This window comes from Egretta garzetta, unplaced genomic scaffold (assembly GCF_000687185.1).
Source record: "Egretta garzetta isolate BGI_Z169 unplaced genomic scaffold, ASM68718v1 scaffold70, whole genome shotgun sequence".
NCBI classification, from domain to species: Eukaryota; Metazoa; Chordata; class Aves; order Pelecaniformes; family Ardeidae; genus Egretta; species Egretta garzetta.
The window spans coordinates 5141887-5161684 of record NW_009258539.1 but is presented as its reverse complement, the minus strand read 5'-3'; the positions used below and the strand labels follow the sequence as shown (position 1 = coordinate 5161684).

Genomic DNA, 19798 nt, shown 5'->3' with positions numbered 1-19798 from the left:
GACAGATAAAGTAACTGAAAGAAAAGGTCTTTCTTTAAAAAAATGTGATTTAGTAGCATATCATAACCAGAAAGTACTGAGACCAGCTCTTTTAAGAATTATTACACCTTTTCACCACACCTCCCATTTTTCAAGGGAAACACACACATACCACAGACACACAGATACACGACTCAATCTGATCTAAGACTACATTTTACAAAGTTCTTCCTTTTGCTCGACTTCCCACCCCCTTCCTCTTCACCCGAACAAGACTAATAACTACATCAAATTAAAAGTAGATCCAGAGTTCAGGTTCTTTTGGTTTGCTATGTTCTGAATTGTCTTCCACAAGCCCCACTCTAAATAAACTTTTAAAGAGCTACAGTAGTATTCTATCATTAAAGGGAATTCATCTTAATAGCACAGTGAATATAAAATAAGCTTTATAAAATTTCAGTGAACAGTGAAATAATTTTGAGTATCTGAATGTCCACGTCAGTTACAAACTCTACCACTCTAGTAGCATGGTTGAGGGAAAGCTCAGTCATTGAGGAAAAAAAGGAAACACAAGTAGTGCATTAACTCAACACAATGGCATCAGCATCCCACCATTCACACACACACACACACACACACACTTTATACAATACAGTGCATTTTGTATGCCAGCTGACATTAGGGTTTTATGTGCATTCAATAAATATTACATAAACCAATCTTTTTGGCATAATCTACAATTCAGTTGGGGTGTGAAAGGCGTCACCTGATTTCAGAAGGAAAATGGATCTTCCAATATTCAAAGTACAATTTACATTCTAACAAACTAAAAATATTCAAGCACCATGTAAAGTCTTTACTGTTGACGTTTGAGTATGGGCATTTACAAGTAAAAGAATACATCAGAAAGGTTTTGTGTTTTGGGGTGTTTTTTTTTGTACAAGCAACAAATGAGAGTAATCGAAAAACTGGAGTAAAATTATCGGTACGAAGGAATTCATTTGCAATTTAACGGCACTCATTCAGTCTTCCAAAAAGTATCTTGCTGTCACGGCAGCCTTCCTTCTCCTCCTCTGGAGAAGCTATGACTAAGATTAGCAAGTCTCCACTTACGGTTATTACGGTTCAGGGAATTACTGGACTGCATGCATTCCCCCAGTAGCATCTATTCTGTCTGAAAACGGCACAACTGTATCAACGCATGACACACTCTCATTTGCTGACTGCCATTTCGGTTGCTATCATTTTGTAATTCCAGCAAAACCCAATGCTTCTAGAACTTCAAGAGAAGTACAAATGAACAGAAAATTGAAATAATACAAAGGCAAGGGCATCACGATAGAAAAGTCATGAAGTTACTGGTATTGTTTTGAGCAATTCATTATACAGCTGATAACAGCAATGGTACTGCTTATCCCAGGTCTAACGCTTCTGCTCATCTGTTTTCTAGTTATCTCAGTTTTGCCAGGCTGTCCGCTTACATGAACAAAATTAATATTTGCCTTCTAACTGCATTTGACAATAATTTTTTTACCCCTTTCCACATGTGATGAGCTCCCCATATAGCAATACAAGGGAGGGGAGGGAGGGAAACTAGCTCTGATGCCTTTGCCTTTGTTTTGCTCATCAGTGGTGCACACGGATTGCTGGAGATCTCTTAGCTTATTCCAAACCATGCTGAAGATTTAATTAGTGCAAGAACATATTGAAAAATGCCAGATAAAATATTGGTTCCTCATCTAAGATCACAGTTTTTTTACTGTTATCTTTATAAACCGCAGGGCGAGAAGACACCAGATTGAGCAATGCAGTCAAGATGAGTTTTCCTCCACCCACCCCTTACAAACGCTGCCGGATCTTAAATAAGGATTCAGACACATGATTGTTCTACCACAGCTTAACATGTTATCACACATCGAGTGAATTGTGGTAATTGACCATATGGATGTGACTACCGGGAGCTAAGAACAATTTCAAATGAAGTCGTTTAAATCTCTTCTGGTAAGGTTTAGCTAGCGCGTTTTGCCTCGCAGCTGCCAAGTCAATTACCGCAATTCAGCTGACGTGCTCGGTCGCGTCTCTGAATCTTGACAAAGTTAGACCATGAAAACTCAAATGCACTGTACCAGCTTCTGACCGGTACACAAGAACATCCTACTCAGTCGCACAGTTGTGAAACATAATCATTCAGCTGCCCAAACCCAGGTTCGATTTCACAAGATTCGAGTGCTTTATTACAGCAACCTGAAGCATTCAAACAAATTGAACATCACCTTTATAATACAGTATATCATATGCATAAAAGTACCAGTATGATTTTCAGTTGCAAGTCTTGTGTTCTTCAACCTACGGCAAATATTTCCTGACCAAAATAAAAAGAATGCAGTGTGTAATTTTTCAGGATCTGGCATCTGTTTTATACAGGCTGGTTTATTAACAATGTGCAAATAAACCTTGACTGAAGAGCTAATTGAATAATTATTTTTCAGCTAACTTTGAACTGGGGCACAAAGTACCTTCTGTGCTGTAAACATCATGAATTCTTCGCAAATTCAGAGCTGAAAAGGCCTAAGGAACTGGGTACAAACTCTTCTCATGCACAACCATGGCTGAGCTCAAGTCTTCCAAACCAAATTTGGAGTAGTCTGTGTTTGGCGTGTGTCACTGTGCTGCTACAGAGCACAGGTGTAGAAGATCGTTGTATATGAAAGCATACTTTTAGCTTTGAAACACGACAGCCTAATGAAAGCATGCAGCAGTAGTTTTCATCCGTAATATGGTAGAATTCATTCTTAGTTTATTACCAGTGTTGACACAGCCAGGTGAGCACTGTACAAGCAAAAGGGACTGTAAAAAATTATCTCTGATTAAACTCTCTGTAACACTCATACAGTATCTCATTTAGTCACCTTAGGTTACTATTTCAAACAGCAATTTTTTGTAGACATAAGTTACCCTGAAAAAAAGCAGCAATTACAAATACCCTTCTCCTTGTTTTTTATACATTGCAAAATTTATCATTGCATTTACCGGTTGTCTTTTTCAGTAGCTTACAATCTAGAAGCACAGGGAGCCTTTGTTTTCCAGCTAGCTGTGGCCAGGTTAAGTCAGCCCTGACTCTTCAGTTTTTCTGGTTAAGTGTAACATTTCACACCTTTACTAAGAGTCCTATGATTTTATTTCTTTTTTTTTAAAAAAAAGGTTGGGTTTGTTTTGTTTTTTTAGAGCCACTAAGCAGTAACTATAACCACAGGACTAAACACCAGTGATTATTTGCTTTCCTGTATACATTCTTCCCAAAATTAATCCTTTTACATTTTCAGGTTTCATTTTCTGCTTTGCTCACTGCAATGGGATAAGAAAGAATTTCACCCTTAATTTATGTATTTTTAGTGTAGCACAAGCAGAAACAATCTTAACACGTTACTCCCACCCCTTGCAATATGAAGATTGTTAACTGGCAAAGGCTGGGCAGATGGACTGAAAGGTTCCCCATATTTCCTTCTCCTACAGCTGTCGGCTTGAGAGCCTGTTTTCAACCCAATGCAGCCCCTTCCTGATTTTCAGGTGTATCGCGGCATTTCACACTGCTCACACCGATTTAGTGCTGGGTGATTTAGAAAGGTGCAGCTATCACAATTCCATGGAGCTCCTTCAAAGTCTTCATCTCTTGGCTGAGTCCGTGGAGTCTGTTTGGAGCTGTTTTGATGCTCTAAAAAAAGCCAAAAGGAAAAGATTTTTTTTCTTACTTCAGAAGAGAAGAATGATAGGCAAGATCACACTACTGTCACCTCATTAAACATTCTACCTTAAAATGAAGATAGAAACCTTTCCATTTAGGTAACATTAAAGGTCTTTTGCTAAAGCATTTCTAATTCAGTTTGTGAAATCCGAATATCAAAAGTATTTCACTTTTCTAAAGAGTCACTTAACCATACTACATTAAAAACAAAAAAGCAGTCACTACTGTTAGGTCACTGATACTGCTAAAGGTTTAATAGTTTAAAACGTTCTGAACAATTTGTTACTGGCACTGCAAAACCATCCTGTTAAGGAACGACTTCATAGGTTTACATTCAGCAGCCTATTATCAAAGTCTAAATTCCAATAACCGTAATTTACTTGAAGTGAAAGACTAATTCTAACTTAGTTCCTTCAAACAGTCTGACAGACTGTGTATTTTCTGCATCTCTTTCTAGCATTTATCCAGGCTGAAAAAAATACAACATAAAAATACAATAGTAGGCCTGTTTCGAAACAAGATGATTGTTTTTCTCCTTCATGGCTTTGCAGCAGGGACGTGTGTACATGAAGCAGCACTTAAGTGTGTTTTCATTCATAAAAACGGTATGTGTGCAAATCATACATTAGGTATCAACCCACGGGAAGACTTGGTTTTCCCATGTCTCCTACCACCACTTCAAGACCTCAGGTTACCTACTGAATGTGACACTCCTAGGACGTGTAAACACATTTTGCAAAATGTTAATATCTGAAACAACATGAACACACATACCTAGAAGGTAAGGTTAAGATACCCATCTGCTAAACAAACATCTGTAGAACAGCTTAATTAAAAGAGAACTTCGGTTGAAAGAAAGGACTGCAGTTTGTAATTCAAAGTGCATGCATTGCTGTCATCTGCTAAGAAACCTAGCAGATGGCTGACGACAAAATTAGTGCAAATAGTACTTAGGTTTGGCTTCAGGGACAAACTTAAAGAGAATATAAGTAACCTCCTTGCTTAGATGTAAACCCTATCCAGTCCAGAAGTTGTGTAGTCACATTAATAGTACTTGGCCTCAACAAACTCCTCCTAAGCAAGCAAGTAGTGTGGGCACTAGACTGTATTCATGCTGACTAGCCAGACGGCAGCAGAGAGCAGAGTCTCGTCTGCCCATACCTGTCTGTCTGCCCACACCTTCAACAGCTGAATATTAAGGAAATGGACTTGAAGGAAAAAAAAAATATCTTGACATCTCCATGTTAAAGGCCAAGCTCAGAATATAGTATACCAGCCCTAAAACTGATCTCTGATAAGTTGACAGGCAAAACTGGGAATCTAGCCATAAAAGTCATACAAATCCTTGCAAGACACTATCTTTCCAACTGCCAAATAAAATCATCTATTTCATGCAAGTTTGCACGTTATTGTGCTTTGAAATAATAAATCAAACAAGCTAGTGTAATTAAGAAAATCTCTTCGAGCAACAGGAAGTACAATTGTCTTAAATCAACCACACTGATCACCACAATTTAACATGAATCCAGGCAGCTGCCTTCATGCCGCTGCTCAGCTGCTGCTACTGTCTTTCTTGGGCACTACCAGCTATGCAGGGAACACATCCCAGTACTGATTTTTTTTTGTACCACAAGCAGTAGTTCTGGGCCTTCTCTTTCTTTTAGATTCCCACATACTAAGCATTTTATTATATTGAAGGGTAAAATACTTGCTTCAAAGGAGGGGGAAAAGTTTCCTTATACATATTCAAAATTCAACTGCAAAAACCTCTGTGAAGTGCTTATCGGCAGCTAGAACTTATTTACAGAGTTTGGATTTTCAAGCAGACTGTATGATTACTGATTCAGGAGAGTGACTTTTTTCCACTAGCATTTTCAGTATATACTAGTTACAGTAAGAGGAGACACAACACTATAATCTTATCACACATAACATTTTCAGAGAAGACTAGTGTTTTCTCAATATCACAGCACAGGATCCAAGACTGGCTATTTCAGCTGAAATATACAAAGTGTTTAAAGACTTTCACTATCATCTGAAAACATTCTTTTAACAGATTTCAGAAAGAAAAAAAAAAGGTTCAAAAATACCTGAGGCAAAAGGTAGGATTCTGCTCCAAAATCACCACTGAATGTAGTGGAATACAGACAGCTACTGAGCTACACGGCCACTAGGTGTCTACTAACGGTGAGTTGAGTCACTCTGGGATGTCCTGACTGAATCTCCACTGGGCAAAAAGTCAGACGAAGTGTATATAGCTCCTGTGCTTACATAAAACTTAAGTGTCCTCAGCTGGATATAAGTCCTAAAGACTACACAATTAGCACGGAAAATTTTAGAAACTAGTAATGAACTTGTGCAAGTGGGACAATTTTATCTCTTCAGACTGATGTGAGGAAACCTGTTCTGTCTTGGTCCTTAAAATGTCTGAAGCTCTTGCTGTGCTAAAACTTCAGGGCTACTGTGAAGTTCATATGCTACACAAAAAAAAATAGGTAAAGTGTGACCCAGTCAAGTTAAAATATAATTAAAAATGTAACTTCAAATTTTAACAAAGCTGCTGTGAACAATTAAACTTGCATAAAAGATCCCTACTAAACTATAAAATCCTAACAACACGTATTAGAAGACCAGCTAAACAAACCTGACATAGAGCTTTTAACCTAGAATTATTTTAAAAACACATTATTAGGAAGCTCAGGTTAACGTGTAAAAGTTTGTATACTTTCAACTCTGTTTCTAATAGTGAATATAACAGTATTTACAAACAACATATTAACAGAACATTCATTTGCAACAACCTGCCCGAGGAAAACAAGTTGTAGCCAGGATTACCGCACTTATATAAAAATGTTCTGGTTTGGTTTATATAAATGTAGAAAAGTCACAATAACTAGAACTGATTCCTGTTGTCACAGGGTTTTTTTAAAAAAAGCTTTCTCAATGCAGATTAGGTAACTTGATGCTTGTTTGTTGACCTACCCTTTTTATATGGCTTTGGTGGCACAACAGGACCAGGCTCTATGTTATCATAGAAGTTACACGTGGCTTTCGGATCGAAGTTCCCTGTCAGAAAAGAAAAGTAAGAAAGCCTAACTCCAGGGCTATTTACATGTCTATGCCAGTGATATGAACACCAAGAGGCTTCAGATTTCATACATCTATTATGACATTATATATTACATTTTCCCCAAGTGGTCTTTTGTCACATATTTTCAGTTTTGTGTTCATTCTAGTAACTTTCAGCAGGCTAATCCCACACTGAAGAACCAACTTCAGCTCAATCTGTATTGCTTTAAAAATATGTGCAATCATAAAGCTTTCTGTAGGACACATTCTTGGTAAAAAAGGACCATGCATATTCTAATCTACTTGATTGTATTTATGACAACTTTCTGTTGCAGAAAAAGGTTTTTTAAAGACTTAAGTAGACTTCTGTTTGCCAACTTCTTGGTTGCAACCTGTAGTTCTGTTTTGTGTTACTTGGTCAGAGCCTCTGTCAGCAAAAAGTTAAAAATTTAAATAAAGAACCTTCACTAAGGAGTATTTTTTTAAAAATTTTCTCTTGACAAAGTCACTTTTAAGTCACCACTTTCTTTGTAATATAACTTGGCCAACAGAAATATTAGCAAGCCAAGTTTTATCAGGTTGTAACTAAAAGAGACACCTTTTAGAGATAAGTTGATACTGATCATCAAATTGAACTTTAAAGAGTCCAAGTATCCACATTTAAGCATGTACTATATTAGAATCACAGAATCATTTAGGTTGGAAAAGATTCGTAAGATCAAGTCCAACCAGAAAGCTAACACTGCCAAGTCCACTGCTAAACCATGTCCCCAGGCACCACGTCTACAAGTCTTAAGTACCTCCGGGGATGGGGACTCAACCATTTCCCTGGGCAGCCCATTCCAGTGCTTGACAACCCTTTCACTGAAGAAATTTTTCCTAATGTCCAACCTAAACCTCCCTTGGTGCAAGTTGAGGCTGCTGTTTCCTCTCGTCCTATTGCATGTTACTTGGGAGAAGGAACCAACCCCCCCCTGGCTCCAGCCTCCTTTCAGGCAGTTGTAGAGGGCGATAAGGTCTCCCCTCAGCCTCCTCTTCTCCAGGCTGAACAGCCCCAGTTCCCTCAGCCACTCCTCATCAGACTTGTGCTCCAGACCCTCACCAGCTTCGTTGCCCTTCTCTGGACACACTCCAGCACCTCAATGTTCTTCTTGTAATGAGAGGCCCAAAACTGAACACAGTATTTGAGGTGCGGCCTCACCAGTGCCGAGTACAGGGGCACGATCACTTCCCTACTCCTCTTGGCCACACTATTCCTGATACACGCCAGGATGCTGTTGGCCGCCTTGGCTACCTGGGCACACTGCTGGCTCATATTCAGCTGGCCGTTGACCAACACCCCCAGGTCCTTTTCTGCTGGGCAGCTTTCCAGCTGTTCCTCCCCAAGCCTGTAGCGTTGCATGGGGTTGTTGTGACCCAAGTGCAAGACCCAGCACTTGGCCTTGTTAAACCTCATACAATTGTCCAGACCCCTCTGTAGAGCCTTTCTACCCTCCAGCAGATGACTCTGCTGTCTGCAATGTTCCCACTCATATATAAATTATGTCTTTAAAAAACTATCAGTTCTGTACCTCTAGATTGAAGGAGATCAACTTCTTTCAGTGTACAGTCAACATTTATCTGGAGCTGTCTGTTGAGGCTTCTCAATCTGGTCATTTCCTCAGGCTAGAAACAAACAACCCAAAACAGTAATTGTGAGAAAGTCAGTACCTTATCTGACATAAAATAACATTGCTGTATCTTTGTTAACAGCTTTATTAGAAACAGAGTATAGATAAACACTGAAAAGAACAGCCAAGATTCCATTGTCTGTCCCATCCCCCCTAGCCAATTTATTTCCTCAAACCCCATTTTTCAATTGGTGTTTGAGGAGGAAAACAAACCAAACCAACAAAAATTAACAAGTTACTTAATATTAAAATTCATTAGTAAGAAAACATAGCTGAGCTCAAGTTTATAAAACCATATACCTTATAAAATTCTGTATAAATTGATAACTTGCTACATGAGCTTACACCAAGATGATCAGCGAACAGAATACAAGCTGCAGTTCACATCACTTGATTATAACTGAATAAGGTCAGAAGTTTATTTATTTGCATCACCCCAAGGAGCTCTAACATGCCAAACCTTCTAGCCCAGTATATATAAATTGTTCAATGCTGCAAGACAGTAAAATTCTTAACAGAATAATCAGTTATTTAAGTCCACAGATTTGCATATCATTAAGAAACTCCAAGTTACTGGAATACGAAGTGTTTTTAATGCTAGCAGCACTGATTATTAACATGTATGTAGGAATAACTATCCTATCCCTAGGATACATTCCAGCACCACAGAGTCACAAAATCACAGAATGTTTGAGGTTCGAAGGGACCTCTCGAGGTGATCTAGTCCAACCCCTCTGCCCAGACGGCTTTTGCATATCTCCAAGGATGAGAACTCCAGAACCACTTCAGGCAACCAATGCCAGTGCTCAGTCAACCACACAGTAAAAAAGTGGTTCCTGATGTTCAGAGAGACCCTCCTGCATTTCAGTTTGTGCCCACTGCCTCTGGTCCTGTCACTGGGCACCTGTGGAATTAGCCTGGCTCTGTCCTCTTTGCACCCTTCCTTCAGGTATTTATATACATTGATAAGATTCCCCCCTGAGCCTTCTCTTCTCTTCACAGCCCAGGATATCACTAGCCGCCTTTGCCACATTGCTGGCTCATATTCAGCTTGGTCACCACCTGGACCACCAGAGCCTTTTCTGTAAAATGGTTTTCCAGCTGGCCAGCCCCCAGCTTATACTGGTGCATGGGGTTGTTCCTCCCCAGGTGCAGGACTTAGTAATTCCCCTTGCTGAATGGCATGAGGTTCCTGCTAGCCCATTTCTCCAGCTTTTTGAGGTCCCTCTGAATGGCAGCACGACTCTCCCAGTTTTGTGTCATCAGAAAACTTGCTGAAGGTACACTCTGCCCTGTCATCCAGATCATTAAGGAAGACAGGGGCCACTATTGACCCCTGTGGTACACCGCTAGTTGCTGGCCTCCAACCAGACTTTGTGTCACTGATTACCACACTCTTGGCCTGTCTGTGGAGCCAGTTTTCAATCTGCCTCACTGTCTGCTCATCCAGACCATACTTCTTCAACTTCTCTAAGAAGATCTTACAGCAGACAGTGTTGAAAGCCTTACTGAAGTCCACTTAGACAATAACCACTGCTCTCCCCTCACCTACCAGGCCAGTCTTTTCATCCTAAAAGTTTATCAAATTCGTCAAGCTTGACTTCCCCTTGGTGAATCCATGCTGACTACTGCTGATCACTTTCTTGTCCATCATGTGCCTGGAAATGGTCTCCAGGATTAGCTGTTCCATTGCTCTCCCAGGCACCAAGGTGAGGCTGACCTGCCTGTAGTTCCCTGGGTCCTCCTTCTTGAAGACAGGAGTGACATTTGCACTCCTCCAGTCTTTGGGCACTTCTCCCAAACACCATTATCAATCAAAGGTTATCTAGAGTGGCCTCGCAATGACACCTGCCAGCTCCGTCAGCACTCATGGGTGCATCCCATCCAGGACCATGAACTCATGTAAGTTCTCTTTGCTTAAGTATTCCCTGACCTGATCCTCTTCCACCAAGGGCATACCCTCGTTGCTCCAGACTTTTCCTGGGGTCTCTGGGACTCGGGATTCCTGAAGGCCTGTAAAGACTGAGGCAGAGAAGGCATTCAGTATCTCCGCCTTTTCCGTGTCCTATGTAACCAGCTCTTGTTGAGCAGTGGGTCTACATTTTTACTAGCCTTCCTTTTGTCACCTATGGACTAATAGAAACCCTTCTTTTTGTCTTTGACATCCCATGCCAGATTTAACTCCAGCTGGGTTTTTGCTTTCCTAACCTCATCCTTGCACACTCGAACAGTGCCTCTGTATTCCTCCCAGGAACATACCTGCCAAATGCTGCCCCAAGACAGGCGAGACATACAGCAGTTAAGCAGCCAACAGACCCTACTATGCCTTCCAGCCTACATCTGTGTGCATTGTTCATGTTAACACAGTGAAGTCTGAACTGATTTGGCTAACAACTACACAAAGTGGATGTTATTTTTCAATCAGATGAATTCTCAGAGCCACACAGATGTTTCAGCTAGTCCCTTGCAGGCAGAAATCACACAGATAGGAAGAATCAACAAGGAAAAGAGGATAGAGAGGTGCCAACACCACCACTGAAAAGTTACTTGGCACATCCTGCACGTACCAAATAGGGAAACATTGTCCAAGAGATGTAACTACCCAAACAACAAAGTACCTCAATATAACAAAATACCTTTAAAAAAAACCTGTGAAGCCTTGCTGCACAAACACCAAGCTGTGCATGGCTTGGGCTCTTTAAATAGACTTGGACATACACTTTTATAGGTTGTTAGGAAAGTAACTATCTATTCAGTTCTGTGATCCACAAAAGCACGTGTATACAAATTTCAGAAATTCTGTTGTGAATAAGAAGAAAGTTGGATACATATCTGTTCCTTAAATTATAAGAACTGGCTTACGACAAGCCAAGAATTTACAAAAAGTAATCTTCAAAGACTGAAGATTTTATAACCCAAAATATTTTTTGCATAATACTTTAGTTCATGAAATTTGTATCCTGAATTAAAATACTAACAAATTGCTTACTGTTGGAATTGCAGTTGTACAGCTGACTCTTCGAAGCCGCCTCTGCATTAGGTCATGCTCCATACCATTGACTTCAGCTTTCAGGCGTTCGAGTTCTTCTTTCTCAAGCTTCAGTTCCTTTGCTAATCTCTCCATCCTTGCTCGTTGATGTAACAGCAAGGCTAATGTTTTACATGGAAGAAATAGTTACTAACACACAAAAACCTGGAAAACTGAATTTTTAACTTATGTGTAAGATTCATGAGTGACCTTTCTGGAAAAAAAAAAGTGATCATAAACATGCAGCCAAATATCAGTGTGAAGATGCTTTCATGCCAAATGAACTACAATTTAGAACAAAGTTCTCCCAGAATAAAAACACATTTTAGACAGTAACTTGAAGTTGATATTACCATTTTGGTCAAAGCTTCTTTTTTTGCATTTGGTCTTTCTCGTCTCAAAAATACAAAGGCACCTGTACAAGGAGACAGCTTCTCAGGATGAAACAGCAACCTAGTTATATTAATACTGTACTGACAAAAAAAAATAAATACCAGAGGTAAGATCAGAAGGTAGCACACACTTCATATCTGCCACTCAATAGCAGCTGACACACTAGCCTTGAGACATTAGCCACATGTCAGTCCTGAATTGGTTTTTTTTCACTGCTATTACAGCTTATGCTATAATAACTTTAAGTAGTCTTAGCTTTCCAGAGTACTGCAATTCTCAATACTGTAAGTTCCCTGGTGCTCAAAGGCAAAACTATAGAACTTCAATAAAACAGACTAGAGAATCCAGAAAATAAAAAGTGAAGGCAGCTCAGGTGCTTCAGAGTCTACAACAGAGCTGATTCCCCATCCTCTAACCTCTCTCTGCTGTTAATTATTCTCTCATATTTTTGTCACGGTAGTGAAATTCATGACTCTCAGTCACAAATCGACATTGGGCTCCCAGAGCAGCCAAAGAAAGAATTTTGACTAGCTAGAAAATAATACTCAGTTTCTGCAGGAAGAGCATTTCTCAGTATTTTATCATGATGCAAAACTGGCCAAGTTAATTAGTATCATGCTTAGCACTTTCTGATCTGGCTGTTTTTACCTAATCAAAGTCTACTAGGACAGAGAAAAATAAGAGAAATTATTGAGACAAGCGCACTGCTCATATTAGAATATTCCAGCAAACTGTTCAAATGTACGGAGATGTAGAATCTGCAAAATGCTATTTCATACAAAGCATCAGCCAGCACCTGCCCTTTTCTTCACCCCTGTCCAACACAGGCAAAGAAAAAACATATCTCAAGAATATTTACATACTAGCTAAAAGTTAGAAAAATAAGCAATATTATGACACAACTTACTGGCAGAGGATAAAAGAAAAATAATCATGAGCATAAAAATGACACTTTTTTATCAGATGTCAGTATTCTGTGTTAAAAAGTAGCACTGTACTTTGGATTCTGTATGGATCCAACAATTCACAGCCAAAGAATAAACACTGAAAATCCTATTAGCCAAGAATAACATCAGATGTTTTTATGATACAGGCACTAGATTACTGAACAAATTTGTTCTCTACTTTTTGAAGTAGCATAAGTTATCCAAGTAGAGTTTAAGGGACCACAAAATCACAAAAAAAAAAAAAAAAGTACAGATACCAGGCTATATGATTTTCCACTATTGCTATCAAACCTTGTCTTTATGTGACTCCTCCAATTTAACATCTGGTATGACTACATTACATAGCTTCATATTATACTCTAGTACAACTCATCAAACATGACTCACGCTACAAAGAAACGGTGGAAGTACAGACACCAGAATGGATTTTGGTAACACTTTACACAATGGTTCATATTCAAAAGAAAATTAAATAAACTTGTTCCCTATATTAAGCTGTTAAATACACTCTTCTTTAGGATTCCTTTGTGGTAGTAAAGAATATAACGTTTATTCTTCCACAATTTATTTCTATCAAGAGTTCAGAGTGCAGCAATACCGAAGGCTATAATCAAGTCCCAGTTGTGGTAGGTATTGCCACAACAGCAGATGCCCCCAAAAGCATAATACTAACTAGTTTTATTGGGTTTGTTTCCCAAATACATAGATCTAGTCAAAGATACAAAGGCAAAACCGGATTTCTACATTTCAGAATACTTGTTCTCAGGTATGTGAAGCTACTTATAGTTTTCTCACATAACTGGCAATTTTCAATGAAGCTGTAATAGGAACACTACCAAACAAAGTGTATGGTCTAGGAGTTGCAGACCTACTAGCATTCATTGTCTATGAATAACATTTCTAATTGGGTCTACCAGGTACAGAACAGGTCTTTGTTGATGAGTTAGAATAGCTCAAAAGACACAAAGTGAATTAAGAAACCAAGAACTACAGGGCAGCATCATAACCATTATTTCAGCTCTCTGAAGTGAAAGGAAGGCTAGAAGGAGCAATGGTGGAATAGACTCTTTTCCAAACACAAATCCAGAAACAAAGCACATTCTTTAAATAATTGCTGCTGACTATCTTCTGTCATTGCCCCAAATGATTGGTTTGAATGCTTGCAGACTGATTCATTTGCTTAAATGTTTCAAATGTATAAAGCAGATTACTCTGAGAAAAGCATTTCACCATTTTTTTCTTTTTACTAAATTACTTAGTTCTTCATTTAGATTTGGCATTAAGACTAACTGTGTTCTATCCCTATGCAGCAGAACACACATCCTAAAATTTGTCTGCCAATCTCATCTTTGAAAACTAAGTGGAAGAAGTGAACTTCTGATTAAGTTCTTCAAAAATAATTATTTTAATAAGTTTCAAAAGAAAAATATGACTTGTATTGACACCCTAAGTAATTTTAGCTGCAATCCTACTTGTCTCTCCTCTTCCCCTTAATACTCTTCAATCTAAACCAAATAAATTGGATTCAAATTCCCTGCAGAAGCTAGTGCTTCAGGTTTTATAAAGCAGCAGAGTACAGAACAAATACAAAAAAATAATAAAATCCACATGTAAATTTATGACACAGTTCTTCAACGCAGAATTTACAAACTGGACACACAGTATATGAACGAACCACTTACTTTTGTTAGCTGCAGTGTTTTCTTTTAAGAAATTCACCTAACATCAAAAGCATAGCAACATTAAGAACCTCAGAAATTCTTTATGTAGTAGACTGAAATTTGGCAAATTTTTTAAAAAATCAGAACAAAGTCTCTCATTAGGTGATTTTTGGTGCAAGTTCTATTCTTCTCTATACAGGTTCAAAAATTCTTACTTGGTAAATAGCAAAATCAATATGAAAATGCATCTTATAATAATACAATTTGCAGGGTGAAACATTTACCTTGAGTGTAAGCATAGTCGTCTGATCCAGAACTAGAACTTCTCTGATACTTATGGCTTCCTTTTTCTCCTCCAGATCCTGGGATTACAGAAATAGGCTGAATAGGTTCTGGTGCTGCAGAACGCTCTTCTTGGTCCACTAAATTTAAAAGATTCTCAGTCGGTGCTCGACCTACTGTGATTTTAAAAATGGTTGGGTTTGGCTGAGATACCATTACCCGAGGAGACTGTGTTGGTGCACCTGTAGGTCCAGTTGGTTGAGTGTAGGTAATATATACTGGATTAACACTAAATGGAGGTTTGGGTTGACCCGACATACCTCTTGATGGAGAGCTTGAAGGAGGAGTAGTTGCTGCATACAGCGGGTGCTGGTTTCGTTGAGATGGTTGATTACTTATTGGTGAAGGACTTCTGTTCATTGCAGTCCCAGGTCTTTGCGGTGGCTCAACTGTAATTTCTATTTTATTCATGGAACCTTTGGATAAACTAGGTCCAGCAAAAGGAGGAAGATAAGATACAGAGTGACCTCCTTGTTTTTGAAAAGTCTGGGACGCTTGCTGATATGGGTGGGGTGGGACAGTTGAAGGACTAGGAGGCATGAAAACATGTGAACTCTGATGACCCAACTGAGGAGGTTGAACTTGGTGTTGAGGAGAGCCAAAGGGAGAGGGACACTGGGATGCCGGTGGTGATCGAAAAGCTGACTGAGGGATCTGGGGTTGTTTAGGAGAATACTGAGAAGGTTGGTAGTTCTGTTGATGTGGATACACAGGTAGAGGACGGGGAGTATAATGTGGAACTGGGCCCTGTGGCGATGAATGCCACTGTGTATTCTGAGGAGTCTGTCGTCCTGAAGAACTTTGAGATGTTTGTCTTATATAAATAGAGCCAGGAGTCCCATAAAGATTGCTTGGAATCTGTGGAAGAATTTGTAGAGCTCTGGGTACACTCTGTCCAGAGGGGAGGTTTTGTGATACTGTAACAGTAATGGGATTTGTACTGTACCGAGGTATGTGCATATACGTGGGAGGAGGGCCTTGCATAGCAGACGTGTTCATTCCTGGTTGTATGGAAGATGGCTGTGGAGGTGGCTGTGGAGGAGGAGTAGCTGCATTTCTATTCTGGTCATTCATGAAAAATGGATTGTAACTAGGAGAAGCTGCCACAACAGCGGGAGCAGAATGTGGTTCTTGAACTAAGCATATCAGCTGTTTACCTGCCGTGCGTTGTGGATCAATATGTCCATCGCTTGAACTGTGTACCAGTGTACGACCACCATTAAGTTGAGCTCCATCCCCTGCATGATAGCTGGTATGAGGATGAATACCCAGATTAATGTGCAAAAGGCTATTTCTATTCATTCTGGTGTCATCAGGGCTATGGTACTCCATATATAAGTATTTGTTGCTCTCCTGTGCAAGGGCTCGACAACAGGCATCTAGGTTGTTGTTGTTCTAGGAGTAAGAATGGACACCTATTATTGTCAAATAGCAAAAGAAAAAGCCACTGCTCAACATTCAACAAGCATTCAACTGAAACTGCAGTCAAGCCTACCTTGAGCATAACTGGGGATAACATCTCACAGAAACAAATTTTGAAATAAAGGTATACTTACTAGGTCATAGTATGCAAGTAGTACATAGATCAAATTGCATCTATCAAAATTCTATGGTAACACTAACTACAGTATGATGTATTAAAAAAATCAAGTCCAGTTTTGGTGAAAGCAATGGTTAGAACTCTTGGTATCTTCTGCAAGAAACAGTTATGTACAATTAACTACTTCTAAGAACACAAATAAAATTAAACTAGATCAAAATGGCGAACTCTGGAAAGTCAAAACAAAAATGCAGATGACATTTTAATGATTATCTGACTGCTTACTGTTTTCATCTTTATTTTAGTGTTTACCTGAGTATTTCACCTGAAAGTTTAAAAGCCCAACTTTTGAGAGCACCTTCTCTTGGTAGAATAGAGTTTAGTGCCTTAAAAATGAAGTCAGAATAAGTACTGCTTGAAAAAGTACTGGCAATTCCATAAAGCACCTTACAATTCTGATATAATTTCAACTGCCTTTAATAATTTCAGGCTCAAGGCTAAAAAAAGGTTTATTCATACATCAGTGAGGAAACCAAATAACCCCTGTAAATGTTTGATCTGTTCTGTGGTGCCAGCAGCTGAAACTATACAGACAATGAATTACAAATCAAATCAAAAGTGTAATGGGGAATTCCCTTTCTTTCCCTTCTTCCCCTCTCCACTCATTTTAGCTTAATCTAGCCTTGTTAAAGGAACACCACAAATGATAGCTTTTCCTAGAAAGCATTCCAGACTGAATTTATTTTTTTCTCCCCAGTTTCTCATACAACAGCCTGTATCAGCTGTGGTTCAGTTTTTAATTTAAACAGCAGTTAAAAGAAAAAAAAAATTCACTTTAAATTAAGTTCAACTACATCTGGCCCTCAGCACCTAAATTTGTTACATGTGATCCAAGACTGCTACCCTTCTGTGACGTACAGCACCTCCTACCAGAACAAGCATGTACATATTTATATATAAACACATATAACCCCACCTTCCTTAGTATAAGATTAACATTCTAAGGAATATACATTAATAATGGTTTCACTTCTATTTTAAACACTACCACTATATAAAGTTTGTATATATATTTGTCCTAGTTTTGTCTGGGACAGGGTTAATTTTCTTCCTAGTAGCTGGCGTAGTTCTGTGTTTTGTATTTAGTATGAGAAGAATGTTGATAACTCACTGATGGTTTAGTTGTTGCTGAGCAGTGCTTACACCAGTCAAGGACTTTCAGCTTCCCCTGCTCTGCCAGGTGCACAAGGAGCTGGGAGGGGGCACAGCCAGGAGAGCTGACCCAAACTGACCAAAGTGATATTCCATACCATATGATGTCATGCTCAGTATATACACTGGGGGGTGTTGTCTATGGGGCAGTGACCGCTGCTTGGGGACTGGCTGGGCACTGGGCAGCAGGCAGTGAGCAATTGCACACTGCATTGCTTGCGTTGTATACTGTTATTACTACTATTCTAGCCCTCACTGGTCAATAGGAATATCCAGACATATCACAGAAAAATTTAAAACCAGAACATGTGGAAAACAGACCTTGTAATAATAACCAGCACCACAGTGCCAAGACAGCAGTCTTGAAAAAGTTAACCGCTACCAACAGCCATTTGCCATCTAAACAGGCCTTCATAAAGAGAGTCCTCAGCTTCCTTCGGTCACTCCATCAGGGTGGAGGTAGAGAGAACGTAGATAGGACAAGCCCTAATCTGATTTTCTCAGGGTATGGAATATATTTGTAATTTCAAAGGACCCTCAATTTTTAATAGGTCCAAAACTCACACTACTTTAAATCTGAAGCATGTACTGTAACATGTTAGTGGAAACCAGATCATGTATCTTAAAACAAATATAAAGTGGGTTTGGAAACAAATTCTACACATTAAAAAAATGACAGATATTTGCAATATAATGTTAACTAGCTATCTAGAACACCACGTTATAGATGTGGAACAACGTATGCTTCTGCAGCATTGGGGATCTTTGATTTTATCAGTTCAAAGATGTCTATGACTTAAACATAATTAATCAAAAAGATGATGTACTTAACAGTACAGAAGAAATGACTGTCAGGATAAGTGAAGCTTTATATTGCAGGGCTTCCCCCGCTTTACATTTGTCTGAAAGCAATTTGTATTTCCATGGCTTAGAAGACACAAAATGCAAAAATTACAGCCACAGTTAAAAGTAAACCTACTCTTCTGCCAAGGACAGGTAGGATGCAAATACAGCTTTGCTACTTTCATATGCAGCAGTTTACCACATTAGGTTCTACCTTAGCCATGGCCACACAAGGCCAAACCAGATCTCACATGTTTCTATTACACTCCTGAACTTTCCCATTAACGGAAGGCATTCCCAGATGACCAAGACTTTTACGTGTGCTCACTTATTACCACTTCCAATTTGTGATTTTAGATGAATATGTAAGGAAGAAATAGGGGAGGGGGGCGGGGGGGGAACAACCCCGAACTGCCACCTGACTTGGAAACAGAGAAGTAAAAATAAACCTTTAGACAGCTGTGGCAAAAGGATGCCATGAAGACAGAAAACCTTTAGATTCCTAGTTAAAGCCAGTTCCTTATCTTGGAAGAATGAGTCAGTGTTTGCTAAAATCTCTTTCAGTATATGTATGTTATTTATGTAGCCATCATCAATAATCATCCCATTAGCCATTTTCCTTGTTCCCTGTATGCACACAGTCACAGGTTGCATAGACAAGGAAGAATAATCAGTGGAAAACCCCATACAGACATAAGTGAAGAATGATAAAATCTTTGTACATAAAAGACAGGACAAAAATGCAAGTAGCGGAGTCTTCCACCCTTTCAAAATAAAACCAAAAGAATGAAAATCTATGCTCCGGGTATACTACTAAAAAGAATTTTCATACTAGAAAAATAAAATACAAAGACTCTTAAAAATCCTTTACCATACCTGAAGCATGCACTGAGATACCACCCCCTCAGGTATCTCAGGGAAACGTTGTCGGAGATCATGGAGTACCTGCACATCGAGTTGTTGACTGCCCTGCGCCATGCCAGATTGATGATGTTCCAGATAACCAAAAAATGGAAGTCAACAGGCCTTCCAATGATTATGGTCTTCTGAGGCTTCTGGCATTTTCTGTAAGAAAGAAAACACAATCAATTAAGCCATCACAACAACTTTTCCTCCTTCCCCAGCTGCATGTGTAAAAGAATTACTGTATTACATTTTTAGATCTAGGTTATCAAGAAAGACAATGGCTTAAATACAAGAGCGTAAATCATCATGTCTCAAATTCTAATATTAAAACACTTAACCTATCACAGGTATGTCTATATAACATTTCACTGGAATGTGCTAGTCCAGTAAAGACACAGTCCAACTGCGGTGTCATGTATAATCTGACCTGCATAAAATGGAACTGTCACATATTTACTCCCAGTGA

The 19798-nt window shown here is 39.1% G+C and overlaps 1 protein-coding gene across 4 annotated transcripts; it reads right to left on the bottom strand.

Moving 5' to 3' along the window:
* Positions 1-907: 907 nt before the first annotated feature.
* TAB3 (TGF-beta activated kinase 1 (MAP3K7) binding protein 3) lies at positions 908-19486 on the bottom strand. 4 transcript variants are annotated; one of them, XM_035901820.1, is made up of 7 exons: positions 19303-19486; positions 15092-16226; positions 14774-14947; positions 11450-11610; positions 8362-8455; positions 6704-6787; positions 908-3691 (listed from the first exon to the last, which is right to left on the bottom strand). In XM_035901820.1, exons 1-7 carry the CDS (start codon positions 19402-19404, stop codon positions 3543-3545), a joined length of 1899 nt encoding a protein of 632 aa, XP_035757713.1. In that variant the 5' UTR covers positions 19405-19486; the 3' UTR covers positions 908-3542. The 4 variants fall into 4 exon arrangements, with proteins under 4 accessions (XP_035757713.1, XP_035757720.1, XP_035757728.1 ...); XM_035901827.1 differs by having other exon boundaries at positions 14774-14911; XM_035901835.1 differs by having other exon boundaries at positions 14774-14851.
* Positions 19487-19798: the final 312 nt, after the last annotated feature.